This window comes from Cheilinus undulatus, linkage group 3 (assembly GCF_018320785.1).
Source record: "Cheilinus undulatus linkage group 3, ASM1832078v1, whole genome shotgun sequence".
Lineage (NCBI taxonomy): Eukaryota > Metazoa > Chordata > Actinopteri > Labriformes > Labridae > Cheilinus > Cheilinus undulatus.
In genome coordinates this window covers 24,609,399-24,632,780 of record NC_054867.1, presented here as the reverse complement: position 1 = coordinate 24,632,780, position 23,382 = coordinate 24,609,399, and the positions used below count along the sequence as shown (strand labels likewise).

At 37.2% G+C, this 23,382-nt stretch overlaps 2 protein-coding genes across 4 annotated transcripts in view; one reads left to right on the top strand and one right to left on the bottom strand.

Annotated features, from left to right (window-relative positions):
- camk1b (calcium/calmodulin-dependent protein kinase Ib) overlaps window positions 1-2,707 on the bottom strand; it is a 53,274-nt gene extending 50,567 nt beyond the window's left edge. For both annotated transcript variants that reach the window (XM_041783687.1, XM_041783688.1), the window contains exon 1: window positions 2,607-2,707. The gene's annotated coding sequence lies outside the window, so the exon portion shown is untranslated. The remainder of the gene's footprint in view (window positions 1-2,606) is intronic.
- Window positions 2,708-9,750: 7,043 nt separating this feature from the next.
- nek4 (NIMA-related kinase 4) lies at window positions 9,751-23,373 on the top strand. 2 transcript variants are annotated; one of them, XM_041782842.1, is made up of 16 exons: window positions 9,751-10,031; window positions 11,283-11,549; window positions 11,656-11,853; window positions 11,942-12,049; window positions 12,247-12,401; window positions 16,899-17,034; window positions 18,228-18,899; window positions 18,981-19,031; window positions 20,167-20,316; window positions 20,648-20,812; window positions 21,043-21,109; window positions 21,244-21,356; window positions 21,453-21,541; window positions 22,177-22,394; window positions 22,479-22,612; window positions 22,762-23,373. In XM_041782842.1, the coding sequence occupies exons 1-16, from the start codon at window positions 9,945-9,947 to the stop codon at window positions 22,858-22,860; spliced, it is 2,709 nt and encodes a 902-aa protein (XP_041638776.1). In that variant the 5' UTR covers window positions 9,751-9,944; the 3' UTR covers window positions 22,861-23,373. The 2 variants fall into 2 exon arrangements, with proteins under 2 accessions (XP_041638776.1, XP_041638775.1); XM_041782841.1 differs by having other exon boundaries at window positions 21,450-21,541.
- Window positions 23,374-23,382: the final 9 nt, after the last annotated feature.

Here is a 23,382-nt window from a genome sequence, read left to right as displayed (position 1 = left end):
AAGTGAAACAACAATAACCTTTCTTGACCAGCTTTATGTAGACAGGAAATATCATTTGTCTTGTTCAGAGAAGTAGCATCTAGGTTAAAAATAACCGTGAGTATGGCCTGTTTTTAGCACACTGATGCTGAAACAAAGTGTAAAAACAGCCCTCACATGGTGCTTGTTTGTAGCATCTCATCGTGCTCATATGGAAATTCATGGAGGTTCATGGTAATGCATGCACTGAGAATGGGTGATACTCAACATCAGTCATTTAAACATTAAAGTCATTAGACCTGTGAATGCAGCACATTTTCTTGTCACTCACTGATCATCTAAGAACTTCACATTAAGCTACCTGTGAAATACCAACATGCACCAAAATGTCCTTTATGACATTTTGATTTCACAAACATCTGGCTCTATCTTCCCATCACATTTTAACATACACATTTCATGTATGGGAGCTTTCAATGGTATTTCCAAAATTGAGCAAGAAGGGGCTGTTTTTCAAACTGGCAAAAAAAAAGCAGATCGAGGTTCAAGTTTAGGAACGCAGGGGCAGATGGGGGCAAGTTTTCAAATGAGGGATTACAGAGGAGAGTCACATGCAGGTGAGCATGTCGAGGGCAAAGACAGTCAGATCATGTCCACTTATGACATGACTTCAAAAGATAACGATAAGCTTCTGGGGAAAAAAAAACAAACAAAATACATGAAACGCAAGAAGCAAGAGGATTGAAGAAGCTTGAGTTAGGGAGAAACACTCTACCATGACCATCACATTCCTGCAGTATAGTACGTGACATGCAGCATTAACCCTTGTTAAACACAGAACAGAGACGCTGTACTCACTGGTTTCCCATTCCTGTGATGTGCAGTGGACAGAAGAAACACACAGAAACATACATACACACGACAAGAGTTAAACGGGACAAATGACATATAGTTAGGGTGTCTAAGCGTGAAATATAATTTGCAATGGTGTGAAAACTTCAGCAAGACACAAATCAACACACACAAAGTCAGACAAATGTTACAGTAAACCACATATATGATGTTTAACATAAAATGAACCAAACTGAATGCATTTCTGGAAAAAAAAAAAAAACACTTGTTATGTCTGATCCAAGAGGCTCCAAAAGTGCTACCTAGTTCATTTAAGGTTGTCATTCAAGCTTCATACTGTGAGGAATTCTGCTGCCAAGTAATAATGACACAGACTTAAGCCTTGCCAGAGGCTAGGCTTAAGTCCCATTTAAGCAGATTCACTATGCAGGAAGTCAGATTGTTTTAAAATAATTTGATATTCCTGTTACTTTCAGGGTCTTTAGAGGGTCAAGCTTGTCTACATGTCCGGTCTGTTTTTGCTGTTAGAGTTGCAGGCAGAAGAAATTTGATTTGAATCAAATGTCAAACAAAATAATGGACATTAACCTCTTTTCTACCTTTCAGCATTAGTTATTATCTACCTTAATGGCTTGTCTCTTTAAATAGGTTTTTAAGGGAACCCAAAAACTCTGCTACTAGACAAAGTACAATGAGCACATCAAAATATTGTTCTGCTGGCATCACAGCAAAACTCAATTCACACATTTAGCACATGAAATAACAGAGATTCATGGAATTGAACTGAACTGTTGCAATGGTGGGGGAACACATTTTCCTGAAAGCTATTTAAAAGCAGATTCTTACAGGAAGCTGTGAAGAAGCAGTTTATGATTTACTGGTCATTTTCTTGTTAGTTTCTTAACATATTATCTTGTCAAGGAATCAGAAAACTACCCTGTTAATCCGTCCAAAACTGCATGCCCCCCTATCAATCAGCTGATCTGCACCTATTGGCCGACGGGCAAACAGAGATTTACTAACCGTCTGATTGGCCAGCTGGTGTCAATGACGCACAACAAATCTCTTCTCAAAGTGGGCTTATTAATTGATAAGGAGACTAAGTTCTCCTTACATCATCTCATTGACAGAGGAGCGCGAGGACGAGTGTGCATGTCTGCAAGTGTGTTCTTGTGTAAGTGAGGCAGAGAGGGAGAAAAGGGGGAGAGTTACAGAAAAGAGGAAGGAATAAGAAAAGGAAGGATAAAAAAAGAACATATTTATGGAATGGAAAATTCGCATCTTTTCGTGTTTACTGAGAAAACCTTCCCGCCATTTGTAGCGTAGAGATGACCAAAACACTGACGGGGCTCTCTAAGCGTGGGGTTATGTGTAGGCTACAAGGTCAGACCATCTTCTCAACTTCTGTCGGTTTCACTATATTGATTAAAAGCAGCCTGCTTACGGGCTTCTGAGCACACAGATAGAGATGTGGCCATTACCTTGTCGTTCTATCACAGGGGCCTCAGTTATATGCCTGTCTTATGAGGTTTTACTTCTGCATAACGCGATGACAACTTTAGTTTCACCCTGTAGTTAAACAACCAATACTATTAACGTAAACAGACCTTTATAATTCGTTTCCCCCAACCAGACACCTCAATAACCAAAGTGTGAACATATGTCAAAGCGACCATTAACGTACAGAAGCAAAACGTTGGTTCAGAGCCCGAGCATGTCTATTTTGCAGAATAAAAAGTTCCGTTTCCTACCAGTGTGTCGGGATTCAGTCCTACCTGAAATGTAGTGGTCGATAAGGTCCAGTGTCTGTGTCTTGTATCCGTCAGTTCGTCTGTCTCTCAAACTCGGAGCGCTTTCACCGGAATCTGTACTTGGCAACCACACCAGCAGCAGCGCTCCCCCTGATGTCACCAAGAGGCGGGACCAGGAGGGCTGACGAACCAATCAGCACACGAGTGGCAGCCAACAGGTAAACAGTTCCTCTAAATGATTAGCTGTCTCCCTCCAGCCCACAGACTATCCTCCAACACAACGTTGCTGTTCTCAGGGTAACATTAATCAAGTTATTTCAAGGTGCTGCTTTCTCAGACTATGATACATTTCTCTTGCTGAACATGACCATTGCGGGGAATGCAACCCAGATATGAAATGGTACGTTTTAATTAGGCTCAGCTCTCAAAGTAGTTTCCTACATATAAAAATGCGCGGAGAAAAGTAGAGCGACAACGGGTAAAAACAATGTCAAACAACAGAAGGTGAGCTGTTCTGAAGGCTACGAGCAACGTCCCACATCTCTCTATGTATATACAGAAGCGTATCATAAAACTCATGACAATGATGGCCAAATGAAAATGATCTAAAAAAAAAAAAAAAGTAAACGGAATAAGGACCAAATAGTGATAGAAAATTACACCAAAAAGATTTAATTGACCCGTTTGAATGTACCTTGAGATAATGTAGACATTTCTGGACAGAAACAGGACATTGAACTAATTCAGAAATTGATTGAACAAATAAAGGCTTGAATAAATGCCTACACCTTGACTACTCTGTGTACCCCCTGTCCCATGTCCCAAAATCTGGGTTTGTTGGGGTCTGGTGCGCCATCTAGTGGACAGCATGGCCACAAACAGCAGGTATGGGGTCACTGCATCGCTGTGGTTTTGTGCGGGTAAATATGTTCCTCTTTTTGACTAAGCTGTGGAAATAAACTAGTGTTGCATATTACTCTATTTGCATTTTTAACACAGTCCCGAATTACCTGAAACATGTTGTCCCAAATTATCACCTATAAAATATCTTGATTTAAAAAAAAAAATAACCACCCTTTCAATTCGATCTTTATTTCAGTAAACTATCACATCATATGCAGTGCTTAAAAAATTTATTAGACCACCACCCAAAGTAAGGTTTACGCCACAGCTGCCCTAAATTAACAGCATTGGTAATTACCAAAATCCTTTTTTATGTTTCTGCAATGGTTAACACACCAATATGTAGAAGCTCTTTAACCTAAATGATATTTTTAATGCTAAAATATATTATTGTTATCCATGAATTTTCAAATTTACTGATTTACAAAAAAACAGAAAAAAAAACAAGTAAAGCACATTAATATTTCTTGATTAATATGTCAAATTATAGTTATTTACTTGCATTCCTGAACAGAAAAATGAGTTTTAGTGGTTGAATGTTATGCTTGTTTAATTTCTAACTTCTCAGAGAAGCCCAGTGAGCCGGCTCAAATTTGGGTGAATTCAGTTTGAAATCCCTCATTCCTGTTCAAAATGGTAAAACGTGGAGAGCTGACTAAAAATGAAAGAGTCCGCATTAAAGCACTTCATGATGCTGGATGGTCTCTGAGTACAAATATGACAGGTGGTCTAATAAATTTGTTAAGCACTGTATATCTACAATAAATTATACATTCAAAATGTATACCCTTGTATCAAAATCAAGCTAAAGGATGTAATTTCTCCTACTTTTTGGGGCCACCCTCCTGTTTGATGCAACCCATGTAATGTCATGTTTTGTTATGCGTCTTTGGTCATATACTTCCTAAGGAAAGTCTGAGCGCGTGTTGCCTCGACCCGTGCTGTTCAGAGCAGAAATACTATGCTGCTTTCTTAAGCTGCCCTAGTTTACCAGATGTCCAAATATACCTGAGTTCACCCTATTTTTATGAATGGGTTGAAATAAATATCAGTCATCTGGGATCTGGGAATCAGATCTAAACATAAAAATAGATGAGTTGTTGTGGCAAGACCTATGCAAAGATAGTGTGTGTGCAACCATCAACTCAAGGTTCAGAACAACTCACTACTACTATTATCTTCACCAGCTCTACTACACATACAACAAATTTGCATCTGAAAAGCGTTTTAGATGTGGCATCACAGAAGGTACTTTTCTACACGCTACATGGCTATGTATTAAACTTAAAAACTTTTGGAAGGATTTGTGTGATACCATGTCTTCTATCATAGGGTTTCCTTTTCCACTTGATCCTGAGATATGCGTGCTCGGTAATTTCACCCATCCCAATCTTAACAGTAATTCAGCAAAATTTAGCAAGGTTGCACTTGTAGTTGCAAGAAAATGTGTAGCGTTAACCTGGAAATCTGACTGTACTTTATCCCTGTCAAAATGGTTCTCAGAAATGAATAAATGTATCCCACTGGAGAAGATAACTTACAGTCTAAGCAAAAAATGCAAACAATTTGTCAGGATATGGAAGCCATACATTGATCACATGGACACTCTCAATTTTCATATAGACCCGGATTTGATGTAGTTTTACTGTCCTGGAGGAGACTCATCGAAAGTCTCACCTTTGTCCTTTATTGTTATTATTATCATTATTTTATTTAATTTTATTTTATTTTATTTGTGTATGTGTCTGCTCTCGTCTTGTTTTGTTAACCCCATGGATGTGTATGGGTAGGTGAAAGGAGGAGGGGTTTATTCTGTCTGAACTGTCCAACCAACTGTTGCTGTTGTTGTTTTAATTCGTAAATATAAATAAAGTACTATATCCACAAAAAAAAAAAAAAAAAAATCTGTCATTTGGTTTGCATGTTAAAATGCAGTGTTTATTGCCAACTCAAACCCCAAGGGACATTAAAAAAAATTAAAAAGTCAATATGTGTTTGAACACATTAACAGCAGAATGATGTGAAAATGGGAAAGAGCTACAATTTGGATAAGTTGTAAATAAGTATATGAAAATCATTTCAGTCTACTCCCATTGTTTAAGGCACAGGTGCCAAACTCAAGGCCCGGGGGCCATATCCGGCCTGTGGAACAGTTAAATCAGGCCCGCAAGATGATCTCATATTTCTGTTTTAACTGGCCCATCAGTATGAGGTCGGCAGATTTCCTCAAGTATAAAAATATGAACGTATCCTTGATGATTTAAGATATCCTTGTTAAATCAGAAAAAGTAAGGAGAACAAATATTTAGATAAAAAGTCAGGAATGTGGGAAAAGAAACTAATTTGTGTTTTAATTTAACATTTTCAATTTTGCATCTCACAGTTAGGACTCATTTTAACTTTTAACTTCATACTTTTAGTATTTCAACTCATAATTTTGACTTCTCATATAATATTTTGAGCTTTAAGATTCATAATTCTAATTTTTAAGTGATATTTTGACCTTTTTAACCAATTATTTAGTACTTTAACTCATATTTTCAACTCCAGACTTTGACTTCATAATCCCATAGTTTGACCTTGTAGACTCTCAATTTAAAGTTTTGAATCATATTTTGACTTTTATTTTCATGATTACAAATTTTATTTCTTATTTTGACCTTTTAAAATCACAATTTTGACTTCTTTGTAATATATTTGCCATTAAAAACATTATTTTTCAATTTCACTTTCATGTTTTGACCTGTTTGAACTACTACATTTACTTTTCTCATTTTGTGAGCCTTTAAACTTATCTTTTTATCTTTTTAAATGTCAAAATTGTTAATCATCAGTGCTATATATACACACACACACACACACATATATATATTTATATATATTTATATATATATATATATATATATATATATATATATATATATATATATATATATATAATTTCTGGTGAAAATGAGGTGGACAGTTTATGGTTAAAAAAGTGACCCTGTTAGGCCATCAGGTTAGTCTTGAATCTAGAACCCGGCCCCTGCTGTGGTTGAGTTTGACACCCCTGGTTTAAGGCATTAAGATAAGTTGAGACAAGACAAAATAAGGTAGTATTTGTTAAAAGATGCTTCAAATGGCACTAATGTTAAAAAAAAAATCATTACATAAACAATTAAACCTATCACCTGCCATTTATCAGTTTTTTGAGATTTTATAGAAGATACAATTTGAATATTTGTTCTTTGTTGAGTATTTTATCCATGATGAAAGCAATTTGTGTGAGTTTGTATTTTGGCAAATATTTTCTGAAGGACAGAATATCATCAAAATGCTTTCAGATATTTGAGCCTCTCTTTTTGTATAACTGTGCTCTGGATTTGTTGATAAGGAGGGGGATGTTGATTTGTGAAGCACCTTACACTGACATATAAAACCTTGATGAATCAGACAAACATTTCTAGCCATAAAGCTCCTTTGATACATATTTGCTACTCAAAAGTAGTTCAACAGTAAACAAAAATAATTTACCAGTTCACATGAACATTCGGACACTTAATGTGAAATTAAAAAAAAATTCATGCCTGTAAAAAAAAAAAAAAAAAAAAAAAAAAACGACAAGAAAGGTTCACATGCCTGTGCAAAAAAATAAATTTCAGTACAGCAACATCATATCGGGGTCTCACTATTACACCTTTAAAAGGGAGTCAAGATCACTCCTCAGGAGTAACCACCTGCATGAGCCAGGCTTAAGGCTGATAAACATGCAACAATTAAGCGCTGTACATGAAACACTTTTAAAAACTTTGCCAAACACGTGTCACACTTATAAAAGATCTGTGAGCCTAAAAATACCCATTAGTACACAGTTTGAAACACTTTCATGCACTGTAAACTGTGTTTTAGATTAAAATCTGTGAAAAATAAAATGATAAAAAATGTCTCTATGTACCTGCACTTTTATACCACAGGACTTACAAAGGACTGATGGCTGAAACAGCCTCTACTGTAAAATCTTTGTTGAGAAATACCAGTCTTTGAAGATGGATGAGTCAAATGTCACATAGCCTGGATCACGTCATTACTTTTTCAACTGAAAAAGATGTCGTCCATGATAGTTTACAGTAACTACTTTTTAATCATTGTTTTTTTTTTTTCTTTTTTTTCACAGGAGAGGTTTAAATATGTATTCCAGGAGTTTTTATATAATCATGTGATTTGAGTTTGGATTTACTGATTTTCATTGATTATTATTTAGGGTTTGTTTCTTGATTTATGATTTTTTGGCTCATTTTTTGATGTTATTTGTTATTGTAAATGGTAATTTATGCAAGAAATAATAAAGAAAGTGGCTTGACATGATCATTTAATGTCTAATAAATAAATGCATGCTTTTTTCTTCATGAAGATTGTATTTTTGCCTTGTAAAGTGTGAATAGATCAGTAGTATGTAAACATATTTAATTCTGATTTCAGCTGGTATGTTGATGTCACTGCTTCTTCTTTCCAAGAGTAAGTAAACTGCATAAAGGAAGCTGAGCCTCTGGTGTCTTCTTCTCATCTCAGTGTGAAGTAATTTCTCCATCACTACTGACAGGAGGAAAAACCAGAAAAAAAATCATGCTTTTGCAGCTTCCAGTACTCAGTCTTGAGCACCATACTCTTACTGTGGCAACATCAACATGTGATGTCACACTCTGGGTTGGAAACTTGAAATATATCAAGTCATACTGCTGTGTTTCAGGATGTAAACCAAATAAATCTTGAGAATCTGAATCATTTTCCATAATCTCACCTCCTTATTGCTAAGAAAGTATATAGACAGTGGAAGGGCTTCAACTACATAGCAGATGTTCAGGACAGCCACATGTTTATGTGTTATTACAGGAGTGTCCAAAATATGGCCTGGGGGCCAAATGCAGCCTTTGGTAGGCTACAGTGCTAAAAAAAAAAAAAAAAAAAAAAAAAAATCTGAAAGAAAATAATAAAATATGGCTCGTATCAGAACAATAGGCTTGTGCTTGATTGTATTGTTCCTCAGAGTTTCAGCACAAAGTAGTGCTATTGCACAAATTCTGTAAACAAACATTTTGATATGAAGGATTTATTGATGTTTTTGACTAAATCAAGACAACACTGTAAATGGGGAACATTTTGGCAAAATCCTTGAAATGATTTACTATTTCCTTGACAGCCATTTAAGCTAACCAGTCACATACATCACATTGGTTTCACATACTTTAAAATCCTCAGGGTTAAGTATATCAGAGTGGCCCCACCATCCTTATATTTTTCTTTATGTGGCCCTCAGTGGAACAATTTTGGATAACACCACATTACTGGCAATCTGCCCACTCAAAGCATGAATTTAATTTGCATTTATATCATTTTTTAACTGAACATAGCATGCCCATTACAAAAATATTAATGTATTGATTGTGTTTTTGGCATTTGGGCAACTAATACATCAACCCAAATCAATGTAACGGTCTTTTTCTAGTCTTTTTCTGAAATGGAAAAAAAATCACATGGTTACAAGCAAAAGATCATATCCAAATAACAAGAGCAATAAAAATATATAATCTTAATTAAAAAAACACCTGAAATATAGAATAAATATTGAGGTTACAAAATTTGATTTATCTTATTTTTATAAGATAGTGCAAGACAAAATGTTATTACATAATACATCACTATCCTCTGTAGTTTACCATCCCCAAATTCCCAATCAATTTTCCCCAAAAATGTGTGAATCAATGTCACAAACTTTCATGAGAATGTCTAAAAAATTTCCAAACAGATTTCCCAAATCCCCATGAAAATGCAAATGAGATAAAAGGAAAAAGAAAAAATCGAAGCAAATTTCCCCAAAACCTCTACTGAAACACAGCCATATCTTATAATTTCCATATAAAAACTTGAAAATACCAAGCAAATATCCTGAAAAATCCAAACTGCGAATTTTCCCAACATTTGAAGCACATTCCTCAAACTTTAATGGACTTTCTGGACAACTATCTCACTAATGGTAAAGCCAGAATGTAATGTCCTTGTGTGTACATGAAGGGTCTTAAGAGGTTACGGTAATAAATCTCCAAGAACGAAAACACGAAAACGAGGGTGTCTGTTTGTATGGCCTCTGTGATAAACTGCTGTGCCCCATGGTGCCACTGTGTGGCGCTGTCCTGTAGACGGAGCTGTTTCTGCTCCGGTTGGCCCCTCTTCCCATCATCGGCACTGAGCTGACAGTTGCCTAGTGACGAAAAACTATCTACTGCCTCTGATTTCCTGCGTTTTCAAAAATCTCCTCGCTGGCATAGACTGGGCTGTGTGAAGTTTTAAAACAGATTTTCTGCGTGTTTCTCGGCTCTAAAGCTGAACCATCTGTCGTTATGGACCCTTCGGTCTTTCTGGCATTGTCTCGTAACGTTTCATCGCTTCATGAATATGGTTTATGAAGCGTTTTAAGGAAGGATGAATAATTATATTTTCATCAGGGTCGTCGGGAAAGGCAGCTACGGAGAGGTGAACTTGGTGAAACACAAAACAGACCGAAAACAGGTGAGAAAGAAAATAATTAGGACAATCCAGTTCATTCCACAGCCGAAGAACAAGGTACGCACACCGTTAGCCTATTTTATACCGTAGTTTCTGCAGTACAAATCCCCGCTAAGATTGAAGTAGCTAACAGGTAGCTAAGGCTAAAAACTTACAGATTTGTAAACGCTCTTTTGCATCATTTTGTTGTTTATGCAGCAATTATAAACATTGTTATTAAACCCCGCGGTCTTACAGACAGTAAAACAAAGAAGCATGTTAGTAAAGGTATGGGGCTAGGCGCTAATATCGACTTTATCATCTGATAAAGCTTGCATGTTTTTAAGTGGTCAGCCAAATTAACGGCTTTACCGTAACCCACTCTAGCGTTGATGATCATAATATTCAAGACCAGCATTTTCGCTGTTATACCTGTTAGTGGGTCTCTGTAGTTTGAGCAGAAGCCATAAAACACTGCGAGATACAAGTGCAGAGCTTTTAAAGTTCTCCATTCATATGTCGATCAGCGATTCAGAAAGCGTCTCACATTTCTGGTGTAAATTAGTCCTGATCTCCTGTTAGAATACAGTTAAAATGATATTCTGGATTTAGAGTTTGAACAAGTTGTTTAATCACAGTCTTGTTGAAATGCTTCGAGAGTTTGCAAAGACATTTGGGAGTATTTGTTTACTATCAGAGTTTCTTAACATTCATATGCTTGATTTCTGTAGCATTTTGCTTTCTGAACATGTACATGTTTAACAACAGAGACTGACAGAAGGCTTAATTATGGCAAAACTCATAATCATGATTTTGTGATTGATATTTGGGCTAGATCAGGCTTATTAAACAGTTGCAGTCTGGTTTTTACATCTGCATCACATAGCTTTATTGATTTTAAATACTCTGGAATTTTCTGAAAACTATAAAAACAAAGAAATGAATGAAATATAGAGAATAAAGAAAATGTAGAAATATATAAAAATTAAACACTGGTTTAGATTAACAGTGTTTTTGAGCTAGTGGTGCTCTTGTAGCAAAAAACACTATAAAATAAAACACTGAAACCATGACACACATGAAAAAACCTACTGACTAAATGACATGGCACACAGCAGTGTAAAAGTTTAACTTTGATTATCTTTTTTTTAATTTTATGATCGAGGGAAGCTAGCAGTGCAATTTTAATTGATTTCTTGCCCAGCAAGAATGTTTTACTTAATTTCAATTTCACTGTATTTGATGGCACATTTTTGCTTTACTTTTTTTAACCAGTATGTTATTAAGAAGCTGAATTTAACCACCTCCTCCAAACGGGAACGTCGAGCTGCAGAGCAGGAAGCGCAGCTCCTATCCCAGCTGCGACATCCTAACATTGTGACATACAGGGAGTCTTGGGAAGGAGATGACTGCCAGCTGTACATAGTGATGGGTTTCTGCGAGGGTGGTGACCTTTATCATCGACTTAAACAGCAAAAGGGCGAACTATTACCTGAGAGGCAGGTTGTGGAGTGGTTTGTTCAAATAGCCATGGCACTCCAGGTAATTTGAGAAATTGAAAATAGAATCAAGATAAGTTCGGACATGATTTTTTTTTCTTTTAAAATGGCAATGCATCTAACATGGCTGAGGTGTTTTTGCTTTTTAGTACTTGCATGAGAGAAATATTCTTCACCGGGACCTTAAAACACAGAACATCTTCCTGACAAAGACCAACATCATTAAAGTCGGGGATCTTGGAATCGCACGGGTGTTGGAGAACCAGAATGATATGGCCAGCACACTCATAGGGACTCCATACTATATGAGTCCAGAGCTCTTCTCTAACAAACCTTATAACCACAAGGTAAGCCACATCTATCTTCATCTTTCTAATTCTATCATAAACACCCATAGGAACTGCTTTACAAATGGATATTCTTTTTTTTCTCCAGTCAGATGTATGGGCCTTGGGCTGCTGTGTGTATGAAATGGCCACACTGAAGCATGCTTTCAATGCCAAGGATATGAACTCACTAGTCTACCGCATTGTGGAAGGAAAGGTGGGTTTTAGTTTTAAACATATATCCTAATCTTTAAAAGTCAAGTTTGATTGGGTTAGTTTTTCCTGCTTTCCGACAGAAAAAGTATGATTTATTAACTCATAAGAATCAGAAATTTGTTTGTAATTTCTGAAGAGTGCCAAAAGACAAAGCTAAATGGTTTTATAATGATTTATGTCTTTTTTCCTGGTTTCCAGCTACCACAGATGCCCAGCAGGTATGATCCCCAATTGGGAGAGTTGATCAAAAGCATGCTGTGTAAGAGACCTGAGGACAGGCCTGATGTCAAACTCATCCTCCGGCAGCCCTATATCAAAAGACAAATCGCCATGTTCCTGGAGGCCACTAAAGAGTAGGTGGCATTAACAGCAGACCTCTCTGTTGTTATTTATAATTTCTTTTAAGCTTTTTTGAACATTAAAACATTTCCAGTGTATTGTTTATCTTTAGTTTCATTTCTTAATGTGTCTTCCTTAATTTGAATCTTTTTGTATTGGCACAAAATTCATTTCTATACATTTATCAGTTGCTGCAGTTCAGATTCAGACTACTCTTTTCATCCTAAGTGGGTAATTGATATGCAGCTCACCTTTGTCCACATCACATAACCATCATTCAGAACTTCCTGTCAACACTGACAGATGAAGAAGCAGAGGTCAGTAAGAGTCTGCAAGATAAGTTACAAAACATAAAATACATATGGAGCATTAAGAAAGTAGGGAATAATGGGGTTGGTTGTCACACTTTGTACTGTAGTGTGAATTGTTTATCATCAAAGTGTCATTAAATAGTAATTCCTACATTAGATTAAAGCTTTAGGTGTTGGCTTAAAATGTGTATCCCTCTCAGTTTCCAACTTATTTAAAAAGGTACTTAACGATTAAAGACACTCTGACACTTAATGACAGTCAACCCCATCACGGGAATGGTTGTCACACACTATGGGGTTGTTTGTCACAATGTTATTTTAATGAGAAAAATCTTAAAAAGAAGGCAGAACTAAATTTGGAATTTCAATTGCATTAAGTCGAAAAATAACCCAACTTCTTATACAAAATGTGCAAGAAACAGGAACAGCTTTAGGCCAAGCTATAGGCCTATAGCAACATAAAGAACAAAACAAAGAGGCCCACTAATAAAAGCCTACTCAACTAGACTACATATATTCGCTATCTGAGTTACAGCGATGGCAAATGTAGGTTCTGTGCACTCCAACTAAGCAGAGCTTGTGTGTCCACTGGTTGCACATCCAACACTTCTCCCATCCCAGTGACAGCCAGCCTAAAAGAGAATGTGACGACCAACCCGAAGTGGAATTGCTCGCTAGTATCAAGGCTAACAACTGTCTAACAACAAGTTAGCTAGCTTAGCTAACAACAATCTAAACTATGGCTTTCCCTTCACACTTAAGTGTGGTAATAGTTTTTTTTTTATAAACCCACTGTGTAAAAGCCTAGAACAGGGGTAATCAACTAAAATTCAAAGAGGTCCAGTCCGAAAAAATGTATTAAACCAAAGGTCCGGAACAACTTTTCTTTGTCTACTGCTCACCCGTTTCTCTGTCTGTGAATCTCTGCTTTATGCCCTATGAAATCCGTTTTATTTTTTGCCAAATTCCATTTAAATTTTTCGGAATTCCATTTTTTAACCATTCCACTAATTTTACCTTGAAAAAGAGTGTCTTGTTTATGTAAATGACAAAAATATTCACTAATTAAAAAAGAGAAGAAATAACCTTAATTTGGTTGAAAAAGGGCTGCAGTTAACACAAGAGCCACAGTTTGGATAACCCTGATATAAAATAACTAGAACAAGTGTAACAGTCTGATTTGAGAGTTTTTGATTTGAGATATATATATATATTTTAAATGAGACAATATGTATTAATGAACATTTGCATATAAATACATGGGATTATAGTCTGGTGGCTAATTCCCATCCCCTGTCCCATTAGCAGGTTGGTGTCAATATATAAAATAAAAACAAACATCAATAATAGGAATACAGACTGTATTAAAAAAACAAGCAACATACGTAAACCGTAGACAACCCAAACGACATACAGTCCAAAGATAAAAACAGGCTGGGAGTTGGGGGACCATGGTAATTATACACAGTGAATTATAAAGTGCTGGAGTGCTAATTAAAGTGCCATAGTGCTAAAGTGCCAAATGCTAAAGTGCAGAGTGCTAGCTGCCTGGGAGCTCAGGTCCTCGTTATATTGCACATTGCTGATATGTCTGATATGTCCAACATTTAAGACACATCCAGGTGTATAATCACATCCTAACTAATGTTTATAATGTAAATGAAGAAATCCTTCTGTTCTCTCAAACACAGTGATCGTGACTTATTAAGAGGGTCACATTAAAGTTAAATGGTTAAAAGTAAACCTGTTACCTAAACTTTTCTGTCTCTCTCAGTCTGTAACAGTCCATGCTGATTGATGCTGCATTGTGTTTTACTGCTGACTGTAATGGCTCTCTCATCATCTCCCTCCATCCTCACTGTCTGTCCGTCTGCCTCATATCAGACTGCTACGTTAATGCAGAAATGTATTGGCTCGTTAAGCAACCAACGGGAACTACAGTATCTACGGAGAAATTATTAAGCTAATTGATACTCAAATGTAACATCATTTAGACTATAGGACTTCGAGTCCGTCCGACTTGAGTTTGAAGCCTAAGCAGGTCTTCAATTTGTGACTTCAGCTGTGTGCCTCGCGCACAGACACACCTCCCTCTCTCTCTGTGACTCTCTGGTGTGGTGAGCAAGCGGCAACCTTCATTCCTGAAAAATGAAGCCCATGCGGAAGTGCAAAAAATTGCTATACCGCAAGTGCCCACTTGAGGCTGGCTGCAGGAACACCAGAAGTCCCGTTTGGACACATGTTAAACAGCCGGTTTTGACATGCAAAATAAACTGGTTTACAGCCTGGTTCAAAACACCAAACGTTTCTCATTAGCTAGTGTCTTATTGTGCTCCCACTGTATGGGGGGGGTTTGTACCACGATCGTTTGGATTATATTCAGGATGAAAACTGATTGGTGTGTCTCATTTGATTGACATAGAGCTTGGCAGGCAGAGGCTCCGTTTCTGTCAAACGGAATGCTAGCGAGCAGGCTGACAGGAAATCGCGCTTAGCGGGTGGGCCGTTAGGTTGATCCAAAGCTTGGTTGAGACCGCGATTTCAATATGGAAGCCTCCACGGATTGGCTTCAGGAGACGTTTGAGTCTGCCTATTGTAAGCAGACGACTGACGTCACACGGGGTTTGCCCAATTCTTTCTACAGTCTATGGTGGTGAGGTAAAATAACCCGAACACGGATGAGTTTTCTTGTAGGTGCAGCATTAACATGGAAATCATAGGGCCCTAGACTCCTTGTCTCAGCTCACTCGTCTTTTCGTCTGCTCTCTTTGTCTTTCTAATGATTATGGGTCTGGGTCCAGGTCCATATTGGATGGCGTCTGGGTCCGGACCCGAACCCCAGTCCTCCAGTTAGTGAGCCCTGGCCTAGAAGAAAAATACTGAGGAGCTCAATATTTACAATTTGGCATGAATAACACAAAAAGTCCTCTCACCTCAAGTTCAGTTGCCCTACCCGGAGAAGACTATGCATAAGCCCTGATCGCAATTCCGGAAATTTCAATTCCAAATTTTGGGAGATGGCACCCTCTGGTGGTGAGATATAATGCATGTGACAACTAACCCGTGTGACATCCAACCCAGTTCTCCCCTGATATCAGTATATGTGTTGGATCAGTAGCAATGGTACTGCCATCTTTCTTACAGTTACCTCATTTTGGAGCTGAAAAATGTGTCACCTTTTTTTTGGGCTCTAATGCCCAAAATATTTGTGCCACTTTTTGCCCATTTTTGCCCGTTTTTACCCCCAATAACACTCACTATCCTTTTGCCCCTTTTAGCTAACTTTTGGCCATATTTAACCAATTTTTCTCATTTCTTATTTTTGTCACTTTCTGACCCCTTTTCACTACTTTATATACCCTTTCCCCACCTGCCACTTTAACCAGTTTTTACTAATACTTACACATTTTTTGCCTCTTTTGACCCATTTTCATCTCTTTTTTGACCCCTTCTCACCACTTTTTATCTGCCGATTTCTTCCACTATTAACTCATTTTTGCCACGTTTTGCAAGTAGTTAACCATTTTTCCCTTAAAGTTGTCTCAGTTTCTTCTACTTTAGTTTTTGGCGTCCTCATGTTTGTGCACATCATGGCTGACATTACTTTACAAATAGTATAGCTAAGTGTGCCTATCTGCATCATTAACATTAACAAATAAAAAGGCCATTCTGTTATTCTGTTTTAGGAAAAGAGGTTTATATGTTAAAAAAGGTTACATTGTACTACAGTATAAATGCCTGACTCCACAGATCTTGAAGCAGATCTTAACTATAGTATTCAGGCTATTTGTCTTTGATGGATAATCCATTAAACCAAGAAATAAAGGAAATCATTAAAGGCTTTTGATAAATGAACAAAAAAAGTTACTTAGAATCCTCTTGTTAACATCAAAAAAATTTCAACAAATGAGCAAAGTCGTTTGACAGCAGGGTCTGTGTAAATATTAAACATCAGTTTACATTCAAATAGCTCCCAGAGGTTTCTACAACTTGGACATACTCATGATGAAGTCAGTGATCATATCTCTTGTTTTGGTTACAGTGAAGTCAATATAGTTATCATCACACCAACTTAAGGTAAAGCAGAGCCATAGTCAGACTCTGAACTATGAAGCAGAGATAGGTTGACAGTGTTCAGCTGTTTCTGCTAAGCTGTGAATTATTCTTCCAAAGGTTTTACTTGTTTCTTTTTTCCATTAGAAAAACTGCCAAGTCAAAAAAGAAAGCTGTGGGAGGTGGTGATTGTAAAGGCTTTAGTGCACTGTCTCCTGTGACAGCATCTCAGCCTAAACTTGAAAAAGGTCCCCAGCATGAACCTCTGGCCAAGGTGAAAAAGGTGAGTGACCAGAGGATGGAAAGGCTGCTTCAACACACACTCTGCAGCAATACTTGGTGATTGTTTTTTTCAGTCTTTCCAGATTTAATTACAGATTTGTTATTTAATTAAACAACTTATATTAGACTTAAATGCTGGTATTGTTGTTCTGCTAAAATAAGCCACAGTATGAGGAGGAATAAAAGCATCCCATAATGTACAACCACAATCCCAAAAAAATTTGAGCGCTGTTTAAAATGCAATCAAAAACAAAATACAATGATTTGCAAATCTCATAGACCCATATTTTATTCACAATAGAACATAAACAGCTTATCAAATGTTGCAACTGAGGCATTTTACCATTTTGTGAAAAATATTAGCTGATTTTGAATATAAGGGACCATCCAGTCCCTCAACTTTTTTTGGAATTGGGGTTGCATGTTATGTTTGTTTTTCTAATATAGCTCTGAAATGAAACACACAGTTCATCTCCTTAGTGGGAAATGTGTGGCCATAGTAAGTAGGTTTGTTTTATGGATACATGTCTTTACTTCAGCACAGAAAAACCAACAAACCTTTCAGAGAATTATCTTATGGTTGACACATGTATTGCGGGGACTATTCTTCAATAAGTGCAAATATTACATATTAAGATGGAGCATGTGCATTAGATACGTACAGTGCTTAACAAATTTAATAGACCGCCTGTCATATTTGTCTCAGAGACCATACAGCATCATGAAGTGCTTTAATGTGGACTCTTTCATTTTCGGTGAGCTCTCCACGTTTTACCATTTTGAACAGGAATGAGGAATTTCAAACTGAATTCACCTTTTTATACCCAAATTTGAGCCAGCTCACTGGGCTTCTCTGAGAAGTCAGAAATTAATCAAGCATAACATTCAACCACTAAACTCATTTTTCATTAAAAATATCATTTGGGTTAAAGAGCTTCTAAATATTGGTGTATTAACCATTGCAGAAACATAAAAAATGATTTTGGTATTACCAATGCTGTTAAGTTAGGGTAGCTGTGGCATAAACCTTACTTTGGGTGGTGGTCTAATAAATTTGTTAAGCACTGTATGTCTTTGTCAACTCAAAAGTCAGATATCATAAACAGTCCAGCTTAAATGAGTGATTAATGTGCAGTTGAAGCTTTGTCAGTTTAGTTTTACAAAAGTTCTTACACTTTTTTTTTTCATTTTTAGAAAGAAGAGAAAACCCGACATCATAAACTGAAGAATGGCATCACAGACTGCACCCCTGTGCTAACACCTCTATCACCAAACCCCCCCTCACCCAATGCTCTTAAAGCCAGCATTGTTTCAATGGCAACAGTCAGCAATATCAATATTGATATCCAACACCGGGAAGAAGATCTGGTGAAAAGACAGGCACAGGGGCCTCAGTCTGTTACTTCACCATGTCAGACAGGTAATGAACCTGTGTCTCGCAGTACCCACAGTGATCACAAGGTAAGAGGGAAACCAGATCCCTCTCCCCATCTATCCCTCGATAACCCCCCCCTGAAGTCTGTATCAGGTGCTGGCAGTAAGGGAAAAGAGAGAAGGTCTGCCAGTGAGTTGTTCGACATTCTTCCAAAGGACAAACCAAACCCAGGGGAAACATTCTCTGTCTGTGCGAAGAGGCTAATGTCCCCTGTGGATGATAAGAATGACACCATGGAGTTACTCAAAGAGGCTGGCATGCAGGACCCAGAGCTTAAAGTGGAGAAGGAGCCGGCTCTTAATACCCCTGAGAGGAGAAAATCTGATATAGAAAATATTGGAATGATTGTGGAGGTGAATACAGATGATAAAAATGACACTGTTGCACTTCTCAAGGGAGCTCCAACACAAGACCATACCTCAGACATCCAAGTAAGCTCTCTTAACTAAAAAATGGTGTTTGTGCTTTTTTAGTTTAGAGGTATATGTTTATGTGTCTTTATGTGTTTACAGGAAATCCTAGAATCTACTGAAAAGCTCTTAGAGCCTTTTCATCCAACACTGGTGAGTATCAAAATTCTTGAACTCATTTTTTGTACTTTTATTATGCCCTGAAAGGTACAATATAAGACTTCTAGAGTAGATGTCCAGTAGATTTTTACTAAAATACCAGTCTCTCAAAACAAAGATTTACTTCGGCCTTCCTTCCACTGTCCCTTAGTGTACTTACCTTCCTTCTCCACTCTCCTTCCATGTTCCAGCCATCTGTAGTATGATCTCCATTCAGATATGAAACCCAAAGTTTATTCTTCTATTTCTCCCCCAAAAAGTAAACCAAAGAAGTCTTTTCTTCAGTGTGGAAAGTTTTGTAGCTCTCTTTTGAATGGTATTCTTGCACCAAAATGCCACCATTCTGTCACTACTTACAGCATCCCTGAGTTGGTGGGGCTTCTCTTCTCCCCTATGAAAAAAATCAAAACATTTCTGAGCCTCATAGTGACAGCTAGACAAGCTAAGGATGTTTAGTCCCATTTATCTGAACACAGAGCTGAGAACAACAAACTCAGGGGGAGTTTGACTTCACTTTTTTATCTTTTCTGCTTTTTTTCAAAGTTAGGTTGTATTTCTTCTAATTTAATGTTTAAAATGACCCATATCAGGGTTCCTGCAGATCCTTGAAAAAGTCTTAAATTGCACATTTGAAGTCTTAGATATTTATATTCTTAATTACCTAGGTTAAGACCCAAGACCCCTCTCTGACGTTATCTATTCTCACCCTTATTTTAACAGATCTTTCCTGATAAAAGGCATTAGTTATTCTACTTCTTAATAGTTAAAGTGGTCAGTATCAGCCCAGCACACCTGTAAAAGAGTGTTATGATAAATATCATTATACTTTATATTGATAAAATAGAGGCATTAAATCTGACAGAAATCATCAAATTTGGTTGTTTCTGACCCGCAAAAAATATTTTTCCCTGTACCATCTGATACACTATAAACAGTTCATTAAATTAGGTTTACTGTGCAAAAAGTGGTATAAGTTTTTTTCTCAATGTGACTTTTAAAAGCATGTAGGAACCCTGTAGATTACACCTTGAGGTTCTATGTGTAGTTCTGCTGAAATGAGTGCTACAGAGTACAGAGAAGCACTGTCATTGCTTGACATAGTGTAAACAGTGTTATTGTACCTGTTTAGGAGCCTCTTCAGGAGGAATCTCCCTTACCAGACAGTCGGACAGTTCTGACCTCTCCAGGCCAGACTCCTCTGTACCTTTCATCAGAATCTTCTGTATCCAAGCAGCACAGAGGAGGGGATGTAAGACGGACACATGGAGAGCAGGACATGGTCAGTTAATGTACAATAACTGCTGTCACTGCTCCAACAGTGCTCTCTTGTGGCAGATTATGAATAGTCTTAAAGTAAAGCACACTGATTTGACAATTGCATAACATGTTGTGCAAATAAAACTGGACTGGATTGGATTGGATTTGGAATTAATAATACCTATATCTAGTAATAGATAATTCATATTTTTCCATCAAAATATGTGTTTAAAAAAACAACATATGGGAGGATTTGTACAGAATCCAAATATTACTGTTTAAAAGCTCAGCATGAAAACCATCAGATGAAACTAAACCAGAAAATCTCTCATTTTGTATTTACATTGTATTAGTCTAAGGTGGCTGCTCCTAGACCTTTACCTCCACCTCCTGTTGTGAGCTCAGCTGTAGAGGGGAGGAAGAGGAATAAGAGGAGCACAGAGAGCAAGAAAGCTGGTGGAGACGCAGCCTCCACATTAGTGAATTCCTGTAAGGATGGATTCTTACCCCCGCCAAGGGTGAGATTGCTTCTTCACTTGCTTCATACTTAATGCAGACGCACAGTGCAAAGACATGTAAACGTCTAAATATCCAGGCCTACCTCTGACATATTGTTTTCTGTAAAATAATGATTTGTATCAACATTTCTTCAGAATTGAAAAAATAAATTGTGAGGTTTTTTTGTGCAAGAAAAAAAAATCCGGTTTGAGTTTTTACCCTATTCATTTGGAGTTAATTATCTTTACAGGACCGTCCTCTATCTGCAAGAGAAAGGCGAAGACTGAGGCAGTCCCAGGAGACTTCCTTCCAACCAGGTATTTATTCCTTTTTCAGCTGAAACCACAATATAGTGTTCTAACTGTAAAACCAAAGTGACTGTAGGATTGAATTTAAAAGACTGGTTAGTTAATGACTTACCTTCAGTATTCTCCTCCATTCTTTTTTGCAGGTGTTGATGTTGTTAGGAGGGCATCATATGATGTAACTTCTACCAAGGATGAAAACTACAACAACCCAGTTTCTACATCTGCTTCAGATATTTTCACAGAGACCAAAGGAAAGGTACCGACATCCCATACAGACCTGATACTTTTAAAATTAATTCAGAAGTTCCTGTTAAATGCTCTGTCATAACAGTCTTTTGTTTCACTACAGCAGGATAAGTTGCACGAGCAAAGGTCAGATGAAGATGAGTGCAGCTCATCCACAAGTTCCACAGAGCGCTCAGAGGGAGACTGCAGAGAAAGGTAAGAGCGTCTGTTGCACGGTTATGATAGTTTTGGATTGTTCATTTGTTTTTATTTCGTTTTCAGCTTCTGTGTTCGATTTCAGTTCTTATTAGTTTTGACTGCTAGTTTGTTAGTTTAGTTTAATTTTTATTTTGCAAAAATTCTTCATTTAGTTTTTTATTAGTTTTATTTTTTTCCGGATGAATGTTGGGGCTGAGTGAGCGTCATACATTTTTAAAAACATATTCAAACAGGCTACTCTTCACTTATCATTTTATTTACTTAATGGTGATGTTTGAATACAACTCCAGACATAAAACTACCACAATGTGAAGTCTTAACCAATCAGGCAATTTTACACTCCCCAGACTTGGGCGTCTGAAACTAAGGAAATTTGTTTCCATTTTTATTTCATTTTAGTTAGTTTTGTAAGCGCACAATACAGTTTTAGTTATTTTTCGTTTTTGGGTAAAGCTTAGTTTTTATTTTGTTTCAGTTAACTAAAATGATTTTTGAACTTTAGTTATTTAGTTAGTTTTAGTTAACTATAACAACCTTGGTCTGTTGTCACCTTTCTGTCTTATTCCGATCATAAGCTCTTGAGAGACTATGTTGACCAAAGCGCTGCAACCACATGTGTGTGTCATCTGCAGAAAAAACGAATCCACTGACATGCAGGACTTGGTCCACATGATGACCCAGACTTTGAGAATGGATATCAGAGATGGGACCACTGGGTCGGAAAATGGTAGATTGGGCTCCACTGCACTTCCAGAATTCAAACTGAATAGAAAGTACAGAGACACCCTGATGCTTCATGGGAAATCGAGGGAGGAAGGAGAGAACCTGTCACTTGGTGAAATACCAGCAGGTCAGATACTTAACTCAAACTTTGTTGTTGTCAACCTTTGAAGTTCAAGTGTCCTCACATATAACTTCCTTGTGTCTCTAAAAGGCTCCACATCGGGTCCTGCCAAGATAAGGAGAGCCATAGAGAACCTGAGGACTGATGTGGTAAAGGGCCTCGGGGTCAAGCTGCTGGACAGAGCTCTGGAGATAATGGAGGAGGAGGATGACACCAAACGAGAAGTATGATCACACAACTTGACTTGTCTGTGCAGAGTGTGAAGTTTGCCCTCATTGTTCATGATGCAGTTTGTCTAGAACTCAAGCAGAATGAATGAAGCAGTCTTTGGTTTCCACAAAGATTACAATTAGCGTCCTTTCTCTCACTGCAGCTGTGCCTTCGTGATCAGATGGGGGATGAGAAGTACAATACTTACGCTGTGATGGTGAGGCAGCTGAAATTCTTTGAGGATATTGCCTTCAAGGTGTAGGGGAAATCTTGCATATTTAGGGGCTTTCTTATGACATTTCTTGTGGGGATGTGTTCACATGAGGCAGGTGTCTGGACAGATCTTGCATTAAAACAGGAAACTTTCTCTTCATGAGAAACATTTTTCCTTTTAAATACAAAAGCCTGCTGAAGTCATTCAGAATGTTCACACAGTGCTGTTTTAATTCTCTTCTGCTTATACACCAATTTTCATGTGTACATCAAGTTTTGTAAATAAATTTTTTTTTTTGTATCTCATTAAATCTGAATTTGTAATAACATGCAAACTGTAATGAAGCCTATGCAAAGATCCTTAGATTTGTTAACACTCCTGTTTTTTCGTATATTAATAGTCCTTTCTATATTTATGATGTGAGTCAGATTTTCACTAATTATTTGCTGTATCTTTGAAGACAATAGATCTTGCTTATGTTGCTGTATTTTATTCCTACTCTTGAAATGTGATGAGTTGTAGATATAAACATTAGAATTTTCTAATAAATTGTAAATATTATTTGTTTCT